The sequence below is a fragment of the Arvicola amphibius genome, chromosome 12, assembly GCF_903992535.2.
Source record: "Arvicola amphibius chromosome 12, mArvAmp1.2, whole genome shotgun sequence".
NCBI lineage: Eukaryota > Metazoa > Chordata > Mammalia > Rodentia > Cricetidae > Arvicola > Arvicola amphibius.
Genome location: NC_052058.2, coordinates 146100439 through 146119055, shown reverse-complemented (window position 1 = coordinate 146119055; position 18617 = coordinate 146100439). Strand labels below are relative to the sequence as shown.

The 18617-nt window shown below is 45.6% G+C and overlaps 1 protein-coding gene across 2 annotated transcripts in view; it reads left to right on the top strand.

The window, feature by feature from the left end:
- The window catches only part of Slco3a1 (solute carrier organic anion transporter family member 3A1), a 281466-nt gene that overhangs the window by 245731 nt on the left and 17118 nt on the right, over window positions 1-18617 (top strand). For both annotated transcript variants that reach the window (XM_038313702.2, XM_038313701.2), the window contains exons 8-9: window positions 8782-8957; window positions 14466-14530. In XM_038313702.2, coding sequence (XP_038169630.1) covers window positions 8782-8957; window positions 14466-14530 — 241 coding nt within the window. The remainder of the gene's footprint in view (window positions 1-8781; window positions 8958-14465; window positions 14531-18617) is intronic.

Genomic DNA, 18617 nt, shown 5'->3' with positions numbered 1-18617 from the left:
AGTTAAGTGAAAATAATACATCAGAAAACAATAGACCATGAAAGAAAAATCTTCCAGTAAAGAAAAAGAAAAAGTAGAAAAAATATATGTAGAATTTTTTTGTCTTATTGCTTTTTTGATTATTATTTGTTCTGATTCTCATTTTGGTATTTTTGTAGGGGGTTTTGTTTGAAAGAAAGAGAGAAAAAGAACATGAAGTTGGGTGGGTAGGCAGTCAGGGAGCTTCTGGTAGGAGTTGGGTAGGAAACGTGATCAAAATATTAAAATTTTAATATATATGTAAACAAATAGAATTTCATATCTCAAATGTATATGTAACAACAATTAATGAGAAAAGAGGCCATAAATTTGAAAGAGAAAAGAGGTGTTTATGGGAGGGCTCAGAAGGAAGAAAAGGAGGGGGGAAATAATGTAATCATTTTATAATCTCACAAAAGAAATTATTTTAAATAAAAGATTGGGGCAGTAGGGAGGTAGCTGAGTCATCTAAGCATGAGAAGAAGAATTCAATATCTCAGATCCCATGAACGCAGCAGAACATGGCAGTGTGTGCCTACAGTTCCAGGGCTAGCCAACTGGGGACAGAGACAGCCAATCCCTGAGAAGCCAAATTGGTGAGCTTACGTTCATAGAGACCCTGTCTCCAAACCATAAATAAATTGAGAGCGATTGAGGAAGACAGTCAATGTTGATCTATACATGAACATACATGTGCAAATATAAACACAAAGGAAAAGCTGGATGAATTTATAAGCAGTTGCTTGTATCCGTTGATGACTACCTCAATGGGGAAGAAAATAGGCTTTGTTCATTTCTTTTGGATTTTCTGCATATTTTGGAATTGACCCAAATGAACACGTATTGCTTTTCTAATAAGGAAAAGTTTTATTTTTAAGCTCCAATATTAAAAGGAAGTTAAATAGAAATATATTTAAATATAAGGAAGTGGTTAGGTAGCCCACTTAGTGGCCTTGTGCTGTTATGCCCCTAGGGTAGAAATTAGCTCTGTGGGAGACTGGCTAGAAAGAGAGAGGGGGGCCTTTGTCCCAGGGCAGGCCTTCATCCTGAGGGTGAGCTGGGATTAGCCTGGTGGCCCAGCCTTGAAGGATATCCCTGCATGAGTGTCCTAGGGATACACTAGGGGTATGGACCAGTAAGAAGGTGCTCGCCTAAGTTGCACAAGGGTTGGATATTACATAATAATAAAAGTGGTAATAATAAATGTGTTTGAACCGGCATGGCAGGATTTGACATCTAGAGACAGAACACAAGAAGGAGAGGCATAGGGTGTAGGGTTCACTTGAACCTATGGTAACATCGCCCCCCCCCCCCCCGCCTTCAGTGCTGTCCTCTGTGTCTACAATAGACCTGCCTACTCCCCAGAAAGCAGCCCTGTGGCTGCCCTCCAGCAGGAGGTCAGTCAGCTCTGTTGGGACAGGCCCCAGACCCAGTTCTACAAGGGAGGGTGCAGGTAGACCAGGTTTTCCCCTCTTTTTGGCATCTTTCCTCCTGACCATTATCTTTCCATCGGTGATCTGCCAAGGAAAGGGGGGGGGGTATCTTTCTTCTCACGGTTATTTTTTTTTTCAGATATCTCTGCTAGGAGCTGGTGGGAGGGTCACTAGGGTTCTTCATAATGAGGAACGCGTTCCATACATGGAAATACCAGGTTTTGTCCCTGACACCCAAATAATGAAGAGGCAAAGGACTGAGGCATGGCCCCGAGTAGACGGGGACATTTCTCTGAGAATGGCAGTGTCCTCCTAGGCCCAGATTCCTTCACAACTCACCGGAAGCTCTTCACACAACCCCTGCTGTTTACTACTGCTTTTTTGTAGTTAACACTGTACCACCTCATTATTACTTAAAAGAGTAATAATTAATATATTAATATTTAAAAAATGAAGGTCTCCCAGGAAGAATCAGGAGGAAGCCTGGCTTACGTTGACACTCAGGCTGGAAAATCCCTCCTGGACCACAAATTAGGGAACAGTCAGGACTTTCTGACATCTTAATGCTTCCAGAGTAATGACGCTAGCCGTGTGTGTAGCTCTCAAGTTTTCCTGCAAGGCTTTCTCACCAGTGGCATCCCCCTCCCACACCACGCCCTCACAGACGTAATCCGTCACCCTGGGAATCCATTTCTCCTGGCCCATTCAGAATTGACCTATCGGTACAGAATGATGGGGACGCGTAAAACAGCAGCAACTTCATTTGCCACGATCTGTAAAGCACGCTGACGAGTGTCTTGTTCTTTGTAGGATGAGCTGTCAAAATAGCGCGCATGCCTTTTCGCTCACCAGTAGAAAAACACACCCGAGACCCGGGGGAGTCGATGTTTTTTGCAGTGATGGTCTCCAGCTTTTATTGTCATCGTGATTATCTGTCCCTGCCTTCTTGCATGTGTTAGAGGCATTTCTCCTTTGAAATCAGTGGCCGTATGTGGGATCCAAAGGATGCAGCTTGCAGATATGGGTGACTGCTCGTTCATTGATATCTTCTTTTATGTTTTACTGGTGTGGAGTTTTTAATTTTTAAAATAGACACAGAATTTGTAAGTTTTTAAACCATCATGGACGAAGACAAACCATAAGAATTCTTCCCTCCTCCTCTGTCCTCTCTTCTTCACTTCCTTCTAGCCTACCAACAGACCATACCCGCCATAGGTGCAGGCATGCCGTTGAGTGCCCCTTATCTGAAATCCCTTTATGGTAATTTAGGGCTTAGGGTTCTTATAGATTTTATAGTCTTTGCATGTGTATCATGAGATATTAATAAAATGTGATCAAGAGAGATGTTTCATAGGTTGGGGAGATGGTACAATGAATAAGAGCCCTGACTGCTATGTACACCTGAGTTTGAATGCCCTGAGCTCAAATCAAAACAGCCAAGCATGCCTGTAACCTTAATGCCACGGCAGGCAGTGACAGCTGAATCCACTGATCATTGACCTGCCAGGCTAGCCAAAGCAACAAGGTTGCGCTTCAGTGAGACACTCTGACTCAAGGTGTTATTGCCGAGAATGATGGCATAAGAAGCCTGGACTTCTGCATGCACATGATGGACACATGCACTCACATACACAGTTATGTGTGTGTGTGTGTGTGAGAGAGAGAGAGAGAGAGAGAGAGAGAGAGAGAGAGAGAGAGAGAGAGAGAGAACCATCACAGGGGGCTAAGAGGTCCTTGGAGATGCTGAACGTATTGTATTTGGGTTGCAGCCACTCCCATGAAGCCAAATGAATGGCATAATTCAGAGAATCATGTCAGTCAGTGCTCAATACAGTTTGGATATGGGTATTCTGTATTTCATATCTTCATATATTCTTACAGATTTTCAGTATGCCTAGAAGATCCTTCTTTGTTCCTGTGTTTTAGATTTTTAGTTAAGTTTTTATGTTGGACCTTTTTCCATCATACCAAAAAAGTACTTTTTAAAAATAGTTTTAGTCTTCTATTATGTTGACCCAATAGAGCCCATTAAACCAGAAATAGTTAAATATTTGGATAGCCATCAACTCTTGCAAACCACAGTTGGTTTATGTCATTCACCTGTCACCTTGGCCCTGGGCAAGCCTATCTGCTAGACAAGTCCTTGTGAGATTTGCAGGCCAGTTCCCTTGTGTCATCTTGTTCACAAGCTTCTCGGGGCCTTTCTGTGAGCACAGTGGCCCTAATTGTCCATATGAAGGATGACAGGGTATTTTAATGACAGGAAAGCTAGATACTGATACCTCATACTGTGACAGCAACAGAGAATTCAACTCTCTGGGACAATAGGGACTACATCCCTTCCCTGAAAAAAAAATCATACAGTGCAAAGGCATTACCTTAAAATAGGGGTGAAAAAACCCAACCCTCATTAGACAAAAGAGCTTACTCCTATAATTCAGCACTTGGGAAGGAAAAAACTACATAGTGAGTTTGGAGTTAGCCTGGGGTACTTGAAAGAAAGACCAGGGAGAGAGAGAAAGAGATGGGGGAGGGAGAGAGGGAGGAAGTTGGTCCCTAGCCAAGTTGGGAATCATGCAATGAACGGGAATATAGTACAAATTCTTAGTACTTCACCATTGCAGGACCTGCCAAAGAAAGCTCTAGATACATGTCATTCAGTCCACAGAATGTTCCAGAAGCATCTTCAATTTGCATCGTCCACTGGAGGGGTGAATGAGCATCCAAGCCTCCTTTATTAAACTCAAGTGAACCATTTCCTCATACTCAGTCTCTCTGTCTACCCAGGCTTCGCACTGCTCAGAGCTTCTCAGGTTTGAGGGTGCTCCTACTAATACTGTTAGAAATCTTCTGCCTCAAGTATGTACCCTGGGGAAAGTGAGGCCAAACATGTCCCCACCTGCAGTTCCTTCTGCCGCATTTAAGTCTTAGTGAAGATGCTAACATCCCTGAACACCTGCACTCCTGGGTCTTTTAGCTCCATATTTCTCTTCTGCCACCTAAACACAAGTGAGCTTGCACTCTGAGGACATCCCAGCACTCTCCTCCTTTAGATTCACTGCCAGAAAAGCTACAGAGATGTCCTATTCCATGAGAACCACCGGGCGTTTCCTCCCTCAAATCTAATTGGTTCATCAATATAGAATAACACACCCCATATGTTCTTGCTCTGATGACCCAGGCTTCTAACCTTTCCTCCTTCTGAAGCCTTTTCACATGAATCAGACCCAATCAGTTCTTGGGTAGATCCTTTGGAAGGATTCCATCCATTTCCAGCTTTGTGTCCTCACTGGTCCTATCCTGGTCTCCAGCATCCCTTTCTGTGTGCAGCCTGCAGCTCCCTCCCTCAGCTATCTATCAGAGTGCTGTGTGGTGAAGTGCCTCAGACAAGGCTGACTTATAAACCATAGCAACTGATTTCTTATGCTTCTGGAAGCTAGGAAGTCCAAGATCAGACACTGGCAGATTCTCTGCCTAGTGAAGGCCACTTCCTAGTTTCTCAGTGGCATCTTGTCACTGTATGCTTCATGTAATCGAAAGATATAGTCTGTGGTCTCATTTATTAAAAGAAAAAAACATTCATGTGGGTTGTTGTGTTAATGACTCCATCAACCCTCCCGTAGTAGCTTCATACCCCTCCTAAGTGGTTATAGGTTTGACGGCACAAATTTAGAGGACACAACATTTTCACATTTGTCCTTGGCTAGATCTGCTTGTTCCCCACCACCCACCTTATCGCTGTGCCCTGCCTGTCTCTGGTAACAAAACTACAGTGGCTTCCCTTCCTTAGACTTAGAGTCAGGAGGAAGAGAGGATAGGTGGCATCAGAAATTATCACCTGGTTCCTAGGGAGATGACCATTGTTACTAAGATAAGAGATGATATAAAGCCAAGGAACTAGGGACTAGAGAAGTCTCATCAGGAATTGATCGGGAAAACAGCCCATACAGTGTTTGGAAGGAGGAGGGAGGAATAAAGAAATCAGAACTGTTTGAGTAGGAGAGACAAAGAGTGAAGCTCTGAAAAAGTGAGATAGTAGAGAAATGTACTTTCTCCGTGGAGAATTAGAGCTGATTGTGAAACCCAAGAACTGTATCCATAACCACATCCCTGAGCTGCTCTGCTTGCAGGACCAGAAAGGAGGACCTGGAAGAGAGACTTGAGGAGTGCTCGGGTCACAAGGGGCAGCATGGAGCGCTGTTGTCAGCAGGGTACCAGAGACCCTTGTGTCCAGCCCCTGCTTCCAACCAATTACCTTCTGAGGGCAGTGGCCTCTTCTTAATTCACAGGGAAGGGAAGTTATTGTTCCCTCTGACCTTTGTGGTTCCTAGCTGGGATGGATGCTCTAACAAGAGACATATTAGCAATGAACAGAAAGAGGGCAGGGATAGTCACAGCACATGCCTTCAGTTACATGGGAGGTACCCAGGGAAGTGAGTGACTCACACACAGGCAGCTTTGAATCCAGACTTCAAAAAAAAGGGGGGTGGCATGGGAAGGCTGGCGACGGGGAAGTGACCAGGAAAATATGTTCAGCACAGGGTTTGTTCTATGGATCTAGTTATCACATTCTCCATCGCCTCCTCTTCCTAGTACAGAAAGGAGACTCCCCTACAGACAGAGATTTCTGAGCCGGGGCAGTGGTGTGTGCCTGTAGCCTGGCTACTTCGGGAGACTAAGACCAGAGGGTCATTTGAGCTCAGAAATCTGAAACCAGTCTGAGCAACAAAGCAAGACTTCATGTCTCGTTAGGTATAAACACAGAATTTCCTTTATGCAATAGGACCTTGTACATATAACTTTCATTGCTATGGCTTCAGTGAACTGCAGATAATCGGGGGGAATTGTATCTGTTATACAGAATCTGTTATATCATATTCCCTAAGCAATGCCGTATAATGAGTGTGTCCATAGTGCTGCATTGTATTAGATATAAAGTCATCTAGATATGGTTTATGCATACAAAGGAGGCACATAGGATTTATACCATCTTCTATCTGGGACTCAGCCATCTCTAGAGTCTAGTATGTGTATGGTATCCTGGGACTCAATATTCTTAGATATGAAGAAACCACTGACTGCAAATTTCTGTCCAGAAACTGGTAGCTTCTGTGCTGTCCCATCTTCTCCTGTGTCTGTAAATGTCTTCACATGGCCAGCTCAAAATAATCCTTGTGCCAAAGAGGCATATTTTAGAGTAGTGTGACCTGGTCTCCTGTGGCTCCTGGCTTCCGCATCATACTGTGTTTTCCTGTCCAGCTCTAAGTCATGCTAGAGATGGACTTCTGTGAGAAGCTCCCAGTCTTCCTAGGGCAAGTGTGTCAAGTAGGCAACATACTTCAGCTGATAACGTGTGTCAGGAAAGGACATATCACATATCCAAGGGGATATGGACTAGAGATGAGGTGAGGGAAATCATTGAACCAATAGGAAAATGCATCCCTGAGTTGTTACTGCATGTTAGCAATGGAAAGGGGAAAGACTGCCGAGAAAGATAGACAAGGTGTAGCCTAAAAAAAAGCAAATGGGAACCCAGGGAATGGAGGCCTGGGAGACAGGGAGCAAACGGAGCTGCCCTGAGAGGAGAAAGGATGCCACAGGGGAACTTTATGAGATCTGATTCATATGAGCGGAGAGAGAAGCCGGTTAGAATGAGCTGAGAGTGGAGAGGTTTGCCTGTGACCTCAGTGGTGACGTCACCTACTCCTCTCTCTGTAGAGGATGGGATGGCATGGTGAGCTTCACCTGGGGCGAAGTCCTGCTCCTAGAGACAGCAGGGGCTAAGCGGTCGACCTGTGCATTCTGAGATGGTTTTCTAGGTCTCATCTAGCGCAAGGAAATGCTCAGGAAAGAGTATCGGACACAGTCTTGTCCCAGGACACGCCTGAGTGACAGTTCCCATATCCTCTGTAGGGCAGGTTCAGATCAGAGCTCAGGGGGTCCAGGAGGGGAGAAGGGGAGCTTCTCAGCTGTAGGGGGGGGCTAGGAAAGGGGGTGTGGTGTGGTTATGTTAGATGTGGGAAATCCAGGTAAAGTATGCAGGTATAAGACAAGAAGTAGGGGATTGTCAGACCCTCAGCACCTGGGAATTGCCATAAACACCCAGGTATATAACAGTACCATATACACAGATGCCTGCCCTGGGCACACCATTTAGAAGAGGTATAGTCAGCCAGTACCATCTGCTCCACACAGCCATGCAGGACGGCCATATTGGAGGTAAACTTAGTGGGTTTGGGACACCCCTGAAGCTATCTCATATTGGACAAGTACCCCATATCTGTAATATATCCTGTGACAAAAGAAAGGGGGAGCAGGAAAAGGAGAAGGGCAGAAGAAGAGAATCATAGATTTAGTTTGCCTGACCCCTCAGGAGTGTTTACCTGCTGGGCATGCACTCAGAAAGCCATTCACTTCTGGAAAGGAAAGCCATGAATCATTGATGATTGTTTTCGCTTTGTATTCATTAAAGGCCTCTGCACTATTATTATCTAAGCTTAATTGGCTTGGCACTCTGAACAGCCTCCTCCAGCCCCTGTTCCTCCCTCTGCGATCAGAAATTCCTGGAGCGAGCTGGCAAGCTTGCAGGAGAGTGTGAGAGCAAACCTTACTTGGGAACAGGGGCTGCTGATCCAGAGCCCCTCGGAAGATCAAATGGAACCTGGTCGCTTTCTTTCTCCTCTCTGATCCTATATTAATAAATGTATCCCATCAGACTCTTGCTCTGCTTCCTGGGAGCTACTGTCAGCTGCCTGGAATCCCTTAGCACCCTCGGCTTCCTCAGCCACTGGGCAAGTGTTCCATCAGCTTCCTCCCATCAGGGTCTCCCAGGCACAATGGCTTCATGCATGACAGCGTGCATCCTTTGTTCCGAGTGCCATGCCAGGCACTGAACCAGCAACAATATGTGGGTTACCTGATTTACTTCTTTTAATACACTTCGGTGTAATTATAACTGCATAAAGGGAAGACAAATTGGCAAGTAATTACGATGTTAATTTGGCAATGTTTTATCATACTGTAGAAGCACAGTTTCCTTTCTAATTGTATTGGGGGGGACACATTTATCTACAGCGCAGCTTATTGAAGTTTTCTTAAGAATGGGAATGAAATACACAGGAGACAGGAAAACCAGCTCTCCTCCCCATAAATATTACTTTATTTGCATGTGTTTTTGCAGATTCCTTAAAAAGCTACCTCGCTTATTCAGGCCCAATTAATGGAATGCCACAGAATGTCTAATTAGGCTGTGACAGCTTAGCTGATGGATTGCCTTGGGTGTGGAAACCAGAGATGCCCCCAGTTTAAACGGCTGAACCTTCCCTTCCAGAACCTCACAGGCTGTGCATGCCTCACTACCGTCCCCCCTGAGAATGCCACCGTGGTGCCAGGAAAATGCCCCAGTCCTGGGTGCCAAGAGGCCTTCCTCACCTTCCTCTGTGTGATGTGTGTGTGCAGCCTGATCGGGGCCATGGCCCAAACACCCTCCGTCATCATCCTCATCAGGTAAGCTGCCCAGTGAGTCCCGAGGACTTAGGAGTCAGCCTGGTCTATGCCCTTTCACCTGGCACACATCTGCAGGGCTCCTGCAGGTCAGAGCCATGCGAGTCCTGCAAGCAAGGCGAGATGGGGGCTGCAGCCGGGAACACAGCTGCTCTAGGCTAAAGGAGGAAGCCATTAGGGAGCCATCCATCCGTTGGGACTTCATAGCCCAACAGGACAGCAGTAGAAGGCCACTTCCATGGCCTCCCAGGAATAACCTGAGAGTTAGAGGCTCACCTCATCAGATTCAGAGGAAAGGCACTTGAAGGCGAATTTGAAAAGCATCGCACACTGATGTTTTCAGCAGGGCCCTGTCGGGGAAGTAAAATGAAGGTCATGGGCTGAGGAGATGGCTCGGCTGGAACTGGTACCCTGCCTCACAAGCATGGGCCTGAGTTCATTCGCTAGAACCCCTGTAAAACCTAGATGTAGTAGAGCGTGCTCGTTATCACCGTGATAGAGAGATGGGAGGCAGAAACTGGCGGATCCCTGGAAGCTTGCAGGACAGTTGGTCTAGCCTGCTCAGGGAAATGTTAGGCCAGTTAGATGAAAAGCTCCCAAGGAACAACATTCAAGCTTGTCCTCTACATACACACACACGCACACACACACACACACGGACATCCCCCCCCCCCACACACAGAAGATTTGAAAATGACATTAGACCTGACCAAATCCTTATGTCATAACCTTACCCCTCTGTGTCAATTAGCCATATGCCTTGGACACAATATGCCCCCCACCCCACATCTGTTTCTGAGTCTGCTGTAGAGATTGCAGCACTGTTCTGCCTGCTTTCTGCCATAATCTGGACCCTTCCAGGTCAGTGTGTGCAGACCACTCTAGAGACAGGAGAGGTTAGCCATGCCAAGAGGCCCACCACGTGCAGATGGGGACTGCTCTTGTACCCATAAGTGGTTGCAGTGACACAGCCAGGACTCTGTAGCCCCCCTGGGTCTGGGAAGCCTGCCTGGAGGCAATGAAGTGCTCCAGGGTAAATCGCCGAGCAATATTCTCAGCAAGTTTCATCAGTTGCAATGCTATTGCTATCTGGATTTGAACAAGGTACCCAGAAGAACACTGACCCATACATACCCTAGTGTCCATCTGAGCCAGAAGAAAGAACATATCCCACAGAAAGGCTCACCTCATTAGAAACATAGGCAAGGCAGTTCAAGGCCAAGGCCTGGGGATGGAAATAGGGAGCTTGGAGCCACTTGGATTTCTGGCACCACAATACCAACTGCTTTACCCAGCTCTCCCATTGCCTGAGCCCTCCCTGCCACATCCTCTGGTCTTTCTGCAACTCTCCTGAAAGTAGATTTATAGGAAGCCCATGTGCTACCCAGATGGCCATTTGCAGTGTCTTGCGAATGTGCAGAGGCATTAAGGGTGCAATAGCAAATTGTCATCTTACACTTAGGAAGTTCGACAAATTCATCCCAGTGCTTTGGAGGGCTGTGGTCAAGTAAGCCAAATCACTTTTTGCTAGTGGCATTGAAAAGCCAATCAGTCTGCTCAGAAATGCAATATGCCAGTGTAAGTCAAGAGCCATAAAAATATTCAGGCCCTTACAGTAACCTACCCCCAATTCCTGGTCATTTATCTCAAGGAAATTCCTCTCTACGAGAAAAAAAAAAAAGCTCAATACAGACAGATTTTTTATTACAACGTTAACTATAATGGCAGAAACACCTGAATTGAAGCGGTGAGTTAAATTATGGAACCGCAGTTCCAGGAATAATGAAAAATCTTAAGGCTGTGAGAAGTGTTTATGAAATGAGCCATTGAATTTAAAACTGCACGTCCGTGGAAGGCGATTATATATAATATGCATATGAACAAACCCCATCAGGTTTCACGTATGAGTTTATGCTGACTGTATTATGAGCAGTTTATTTTTTCATCAGGAATTCTCCTGAAACCGTATTGCGGTACTCACACACAGAAGGCACCAGAGATGGGAAGAGGGACCCTCGCCACCCTTAGTCGTGGCCGCTCCACTCCTTTCCCTCACCATGAGTTCCCACTCATGGTAAAATTTTCACCATGGAAATTTCAGCTGTTTCCAAGCCGCCGCTTGATAAACAGGGTCTTGCAGCTTTCCAGGCAATGCTGGGTTCTTTTTAGATAGATCAAGAGCTGATGGTCTCAATGACCTGTGCTGACCACGTAGGTCTATGAACCCCTGGATAGCTATAGGCACATGTTCACATTCCTGTTGAGAGAAGGGATCCTGTGCATCCTCCCATCTCTTTTACAGTCTAGCTTGCCGTCACCGAAATTCTAGGCAGGAATAAGGCTGCCCCATGCAGACCGACCACAGCAGATAATTCCCAGTCCTTGCCTGATCCGAAGCTGTGGACGCATGGAGGAAGTGAGGCTCCTGGGCAAGGGGGGGCTCACTTGGCAAAGCGCTGACTTCACAAGCATGAAGACCCCAGTTCATTTGCCAGAACCCTTGTAAAAATATCAGGCACGGTGAGGCCTATTTGTAACCCCAACAGTGGGGAAGTGGAAAGAGGGAAAGACAGGAGGATCCCTGGGGTTCGCTGGCCTGCCAGCCTAGCCTAACTGATGCACTTCCTGCACATGAGAGTCCTTGGCTCTAAGAAGATGGATGCCATTCATTAGGATGAGTCCTGAAGTTGTTTTCTGGCCTCTATACACACAAACATGCACTTGTATGTGAGCATGTGAGCACATGCACACACACACACACACACACACACATACACAAAGCATATTTAAAAAGAATGCTAAGAAGGAAGCCGGAGAGCGGAAACATTGGGCTGATGTTAACTCTCATCTCTGGGCCCTTATTTTAAATTGCTGCATTTGCACCCTTGTAAATATCCCTGTTTTACCCATGAAGAAACTGGTCCAACCAGTGACCACATAGTATTCTCAGGGTCTCACAGCCGGTATGTTAATGATGCCAAGCCTGCATCCCTGGTCTTTCCAGTAACATCTTGCCTGAGCCCTCCATGTCTTCCTCACTAAGATCCGTGGTTCTTAGAGGAACCAGCCTCGCCACAGGATATGAAAGATTTTAGCACCTTCCTCATTTTGTTCCCGGTGACATGCCAGCTGAAAGGAAATCGCATTGCAAGTGATAAATACCCTAGCTCATTACAGCAGCATATTAAGGAAATCTGCCTTTATTTACGTGTCTTCCGAGTGAGGCCTTCAAATGAAAGTGCTAAAACTGCAGCCATGGAGCAGGAACAACATGAGGGACTTGGGTTTTGTTATGCATGTCTTCCAAAGAGCAATAGTTGTGCCCAGAGATGCAGATCTCATGACCTGGAACTGGTGTCTGGCTTGTCAGCCAGAGTCCTGGGCCGGTGACCGAGTGGAGGTCAGAAACATGCTGCACTAGAGTCACGCATCGGGACCACACTCTCCATAATTAAAAAGATGTGTTGCATTTCCCCGAGAATAGCCCCTGTTGGCTTTACTGGCAATCTTAGAATCTGGCAAACATTATAAAAGCTACTGTTGCATAGTCTTTTGCAAACTACTATGACAAAACATCATAGACACAGTAGTTTATAGACAATAGGTATTTGTTTCTCCCCGGTCTGGAGACCAGGACTTTGAAGAGCAAGGCTAGGTTAACTGGCGAGGGCCACTTCTGGTACAGAGATGACAGATATTTTTTTTGAGTCCCAAGGTGGTGAAAAGACAAAGGATCTCTCTTGGACGTTTGTCCCCAGAAGGGCACTAAGCCATTCCTGCAGGCCCCACCCTCAGGATTTAAGCACTTCTCAAAGGTACCACTATCACTTTAGGGGTTCGGCTTGAATGGAAGAATCTGGGGATGACCAAGTGTCCGTCTATAGCATATACGCAATTTCTTTGGGCTGTATGGTCACTTTTGACCTGTTATAACGAGAAGCCGGAAGCACACACGTAAGGCTCAACCTAAGTCACAGATCAGTGGATGACTGTCAATGGGTTGCTGGATAAATGACCTTGGGGTCATTTAGGAATATTATTCTAGGCCTGGGAACATTACTCAGTCAGTTAAGTGTCTGTCATGTAAGTGCCAGAACCTGAGTTTATATTCCCAGCACCCACATAAATACCAGACACAATGACCCTGATGGAACCCTAATGCTAGGATGAGCAAGTCCTTGGAACATAGGTTCAGTAAAAGACCCTGTCTCAAAAACAAGGAAAAGTAGGACTGAGGAAGACATCTGGCATTGACTTCTGATTCTCTCTCTCACACCATCCAGACAATAGACAATAATGTGTACCTATTATACCAGATACTCCATGAGTAACTCTGCTCCTAACCTTTATTTTATACAGAACCTACTTCCACACCCTCATTTCACCGTGTGGCTCTGGTCTCTAGTCCTCTAGTCGTACTAAAATGCTCTAGCATGTGTAAAATTCAGCCATAATGACTGGCTCCATGCCAGGCCAAGTCTTTCAAGAGGTGTAGTCACATACGTCGCTTTCTCCCCTAAGGAGACACAGTGGTGACAGAGATAAGAGGTGACACTCTGCATAACCCAAAGCCTGCCCATGTGTATCTTGTCCAATCTCTTTCCCTCCGCGTCCTTCACCACAAAACCGCAGGTAGAGGTTCCCTGGGTGGTAAGTCAGAGACATCTACCCAGCTTGTTGCCCACTTACACATTCCCTCAGCACAGGCTGGGTGCTAGAGCTCAGTGAGTATGGCTGAGATCACAAAGGTCACCACAAGGCAAGTTGTTCTTAGCCCTGAGGAGAGAAGGCAAGCCTTGAATAAATCCTAGCATAATGTGAGCATAAGAGGCATTATCCCCTGTGTGGATAATATAACCCGTCTAAAATCTGTCGTCATTCTTAAACTGGCTCCACTGTTACTCCCCTTCCAAAAACGCCACACTCTGCAGAGCATGTGAGATCGTTCTTAGGGACAATACATGGGCCAACCCAGGTCAGGATGATTGAGTCAGCTCAAAGCAGAGTCTACTGGCCAGCGGGAGGAACCGATCAAGATTACAAGGCACTAAAACTCGGTACACACACCTGCGTCCCAGCTGTCCCACCCAGGATGCCAATGCATTCAGACCTGATGGGTCTTCCAAACTGCCCCCAAGAACGGCAAAGGTGTTCACGGTTCCGGCTGCTCTTCGAAAATTTGCTGAGCTGGTGTCCTGCATTGCACATCCCCTACCCACCTATGGTGATTCTTCCCTGGAACAAAAGGACACAGCTCTAAGTATAGACCTCACCCAGCCCTTCAAGCCCATGTTATTAAAGGTAGAAAAAAAACCCACCTAATTTCTAAACTTATCTTGGCCCCACAGTTGCAGTCAATTTTTAGACTTTGGGCAAGGAAAAAAAAAGAGAAGAAAACCTATTAGTCATTTTCTAAGGTAGGATCTAATGGACAGCAACAAATAGCTCTGGGTCTGTTAATTAAAATAGAGTGATAAGAATCTTTTTCTCCCCTCTGTCTCTTCTACGTAGGACAGTCAGCCCTGAACTCAAGTCTTATGCGTTGGGAGTTCTTTTTCTCCTCCTTCGTTTGTTGGGTACGTATTGTCTTTTTTCCCCCTCCATAATGCACTGGATGTGTATAACCAGGTAAGTGAGAGTTGGTGAAATTGTCCCCGTTTTTGAGTCTGCCTCTTTTCTTTTACTATGATGTTTGCTTATCGGTGTCCCACGTTCGATTCCTGTTGAGATAACAAGGCACCCCGACACAAGCAACTTTAGGGGAGAAAGGCTGTATTCTGCTTACAGGTCCGGGTTGCAATCTGTTGTTGCCAGCGGTCGGGGCAACAGGAACCTGACTGGCCTCCTCTGTAGTTGAGAGTAGAGAGGGAATGAGCACCTACATGCTGATGTGTACCTCTCCCATCTGTTTACTGTCAAGGACCCAAACTCCATGGGACAGTGACACACCGAGTGGCTCTCCCCACCTCAGATAACATATTCAAGGCAGTTCCCCACAGCCATGCCCATAGGCCAGCTTGATCCAGACTGCTTTCTCAGGTGATTCTAGGTCTGGCACGTTGACAAATTTCAACTGACCATCCCCTGAAATCTGAACATTTTGCTCCAAGTTCAGACAGCACCACTCCAGATCCCTGATCTCAAAGGCCTCAGATATTACCCAGTTGGGTCCTCATGTCGCCCTGAATTTGCATTAGTTAAGAGAAAAGGCAGTGGCACCGAAAGGGAGGAAAATTTTCGTGGTACAATTTGGTCCTAATTTGCTTTCTATTACTATAATAAGCACCATGGCCCAAAGAAACTTGGGGGAGGGAAGGATTTGTTTGGCGTACATGGATCGCAGCCTATCACTGAGGGAACCTGAAGGCAGGAACCGAAGCAGAGGCCGTGGGTGAACACTGTTTGCAGGCCTGCTTGGTTTGCATTCCTACACAATACATGGCCACATGCGCAGGAGTGATACCAGCTACGGTGAGCTGTGTCTACTCAAATCCATCATCAGTCAAGAAATTGTCCCACAGACTTGCCTTCGAGGCATTGTTTGCAAATGAGGTTCTCTCTTTCCAGGCAGCTCTAACTTGTGTCAAGTTGACTAGAAACTTCCCGTTAAGAAGGCCCTGAGCAGCCGGAGACAGGCCTGCTTTATGAGCTGCCTACCATAAGAGGCCACGGGCCCATCACCTTGCAGCCTTTCGGGTTTCCCCAAATGTATTTGTTTACCTTGAGTTTCCAACATGTGGCCTGACCTCTGTCACACTTTTCTCCTTACTCCATGCTGTTACTTCCCCAATATCTGCTTTTCAAAACCAAGGTCAAAATGACTTGAGTGAACTTCACAGGGGAACTGAGGGCAGAAAGGGAGGTAACTGTGGCCTGCACCTTAAGAGTAAGCATAAAGCTCTCCCTGGAAGTCCGTAGTCATGGATGGGCACAAAGATCTGGCATCAGAAATGTGAGGTTTGTAAAAGCATTTTTCCATCAGCACCAATGTCCAGCAGCAGGGAATTAGTTAATTCAATGATGGTCTGCAATCCTGGTGCCTCCCTTTTAAGTTCTGGAAAGAAGAATATGTCTAGACTTAGAAAGGACCTGTGACATATGGAAGGGACAAAGGTGGCCTACTCTCCAATAGATTCAGATGATTATAAAGTATGAATAAATATGGGAAAATATTGGGAAGATAAACATCGAAATGGTACCAGATAGCTTTAAGTAATAAGATTTTGTATTTTCTAAATTGAAACTTTTGATGATCTATACAGATGTATTACTTTTATAATGCTGTTAGGTCCTATATAACTGATAAAGGAAACACCCCAAGAGTTTCTGCCTCCATCGCCTGTGGTAATAATCGTCCCCATCATCATTCTCGTTCCCTGTGTCACAGGTCTCAGGATCCTCCACCTGACCAGTGTGTGTTGATGTATGGGGTGGGGGGAAGGGATATAAATGGCTTCCTTATCTTATTTCTGTTTCATGGGAAATAGAAATATACAGCTGTGGAGATGCCCCACATGAAAAATATTAATCCCATCTTTCAAATTAAAACATGTGGGTGTTTCTGGGAAGCTGTGATAGCTTGAAAAATTCTACTACTATAGATACAATGATGCTGATTTTTTTGTGTGTGTGCCATTGGAAGCGGAGCCAAATGTACTATCATGTCTCCTGCCCTCAGTAGTCAAGTAGCTGGAGAGATAGATGGACATGAAATACCAGTAAGTTAGAGGTGTCCTCCTTTTGTCTTGGAATGGTCTGGGTGCTCAGAAAATGTCATCTGGTTGCATAACTATCTGGAAAGACAGGTGACCACAGCCCTGCCCTTGAGAATCTCTCCATATCAGGGCTCAAAAGAAAATGGGTGTTTTACCCCCATCTGTAGAGTTGCTGTAGCGGTCACTGCATCTCTCAACAATGGTAAAGAGTCTGCATGTGATCTGAAACACCAGGGCTAGGGAGATGTCCTAGGTAGTAAAGGACTTGCCTCACGAGAATGAGGACCCATGTTCTGATCCCCTAAGCCCACATACAACGTCACAAGTATGAGAACCTGTGTTCTGATCCCCTGAGCCCATGTATAAAGCTAGGTACCATGGTACATGTCAATAATCCTAACAACAGTGACTCAGGAAATAGAGGCAGGTGGATCCCTGGAAACACCAGGCTAGCCCCTAGCCCAGCAGGTCCAGCCTGTGGATCGTGACCTCTTTGGGGCTGAACAACTCTTTCACAGGGGTCACATATCAGATATCCTGCATAAAGGATATTTATGTTACAATTCATAACAGTGTCAAAAGTACAGTTCTGAAGTAGAAACAAAAAGGATTTTATGATCAGGGGCCACCACAACATGAAGAACTATATTAAAGGCTGTAGCATTAGGAAGGTTGAAAACTGCTGGCCTAGCCTATGGGGAAGAGTCCCAAGGTAATGAGAGACCCCCATCTCAGACAAAATGTGGATGGTGCCTGGGGACCAGCACCAAGGATAGGTAGATAGATGGGTATTCCAACAAGGATAGGTAGATAGATGGGTATACCAACAAGGATACGTAGATAGATGGGTATACCAGCAAAGATACGTAGATAGATGGGTATACCAACAAGGATACGTAGATAGATGGGTATACCAACAAGGATACGTAGATAGATGGGTATACCAACAAGGATACATAGAGAGATGGGTATACCAACAAGGATACATAGAGAGATGGGTATACCAACAAGGATACATAGAGAGATGGGTATACCAACAAGGATACATAGAGAGATGGGTATACCAACAAGGATACATAGAGAGATGGGTATACCAACAAGGATAGGTAGATAGATGGGTATACCAACAAAGATAGGTAGATACATGGGAATACCAACAATCTAAAAAGCCTCCTTTGGGAAAGTGGTAGAACCATTCCACGATAGTTACACCAGCTGACATTTCCTTAGCGCTTCTGTTATTCTGAGCTTCCAGGCCATAGCCGGATGCATACGCACATATATGCAAAAGCAGTATCCTTCATAATAATTTTGATAGCCCAAAATTTTAAAAGAATAAGACGTTTCTGAAAATTATAGAATAACTGAAGACAAAACTGAAAACCGACGTATCTTAAGGTGATACACTTAAGATAAACCCTCACCACTCTGAAGTCGACGCAATCTGTCTGCCTGCCTCAGGGAAAGCAGGCACCATCGGGAACAGGGACGTTTCCATTTCTGTGACTGTAAGCCAGAACAAGAGTTAACTTTACGTTACGGCCCATTACACACATGCATATGCATAGATACAGCCGAGACAAAAATTTCATGGGAAAACATAACACATTCACATATTCTCTATTCTACTCCATGCTTTACGAAAAGTTGGTCATGACCCAGCATATTGATTCTATTGCCCATTATGGGTCACAAATCAGTTTGGAAAACCCCTGCACTAAGAGGATATGACACTGTCTCATGGTTTAATTAAAAGCGGCTTAGCAGGAACGTCTTGGCATCTGGCCTAATTCCATCTCCTCCAGAACCCTATAAGATTAATGGCCATTATTGTTAATGGCGAGGCCAATGAATAAATCAGATCCTATGACACTGCCAGCCTTCGTGGTGCCCCATGTGGGTAATGGGAATACGACGGGGACATTGAAGTTGAGTGTGGGGAGATCTG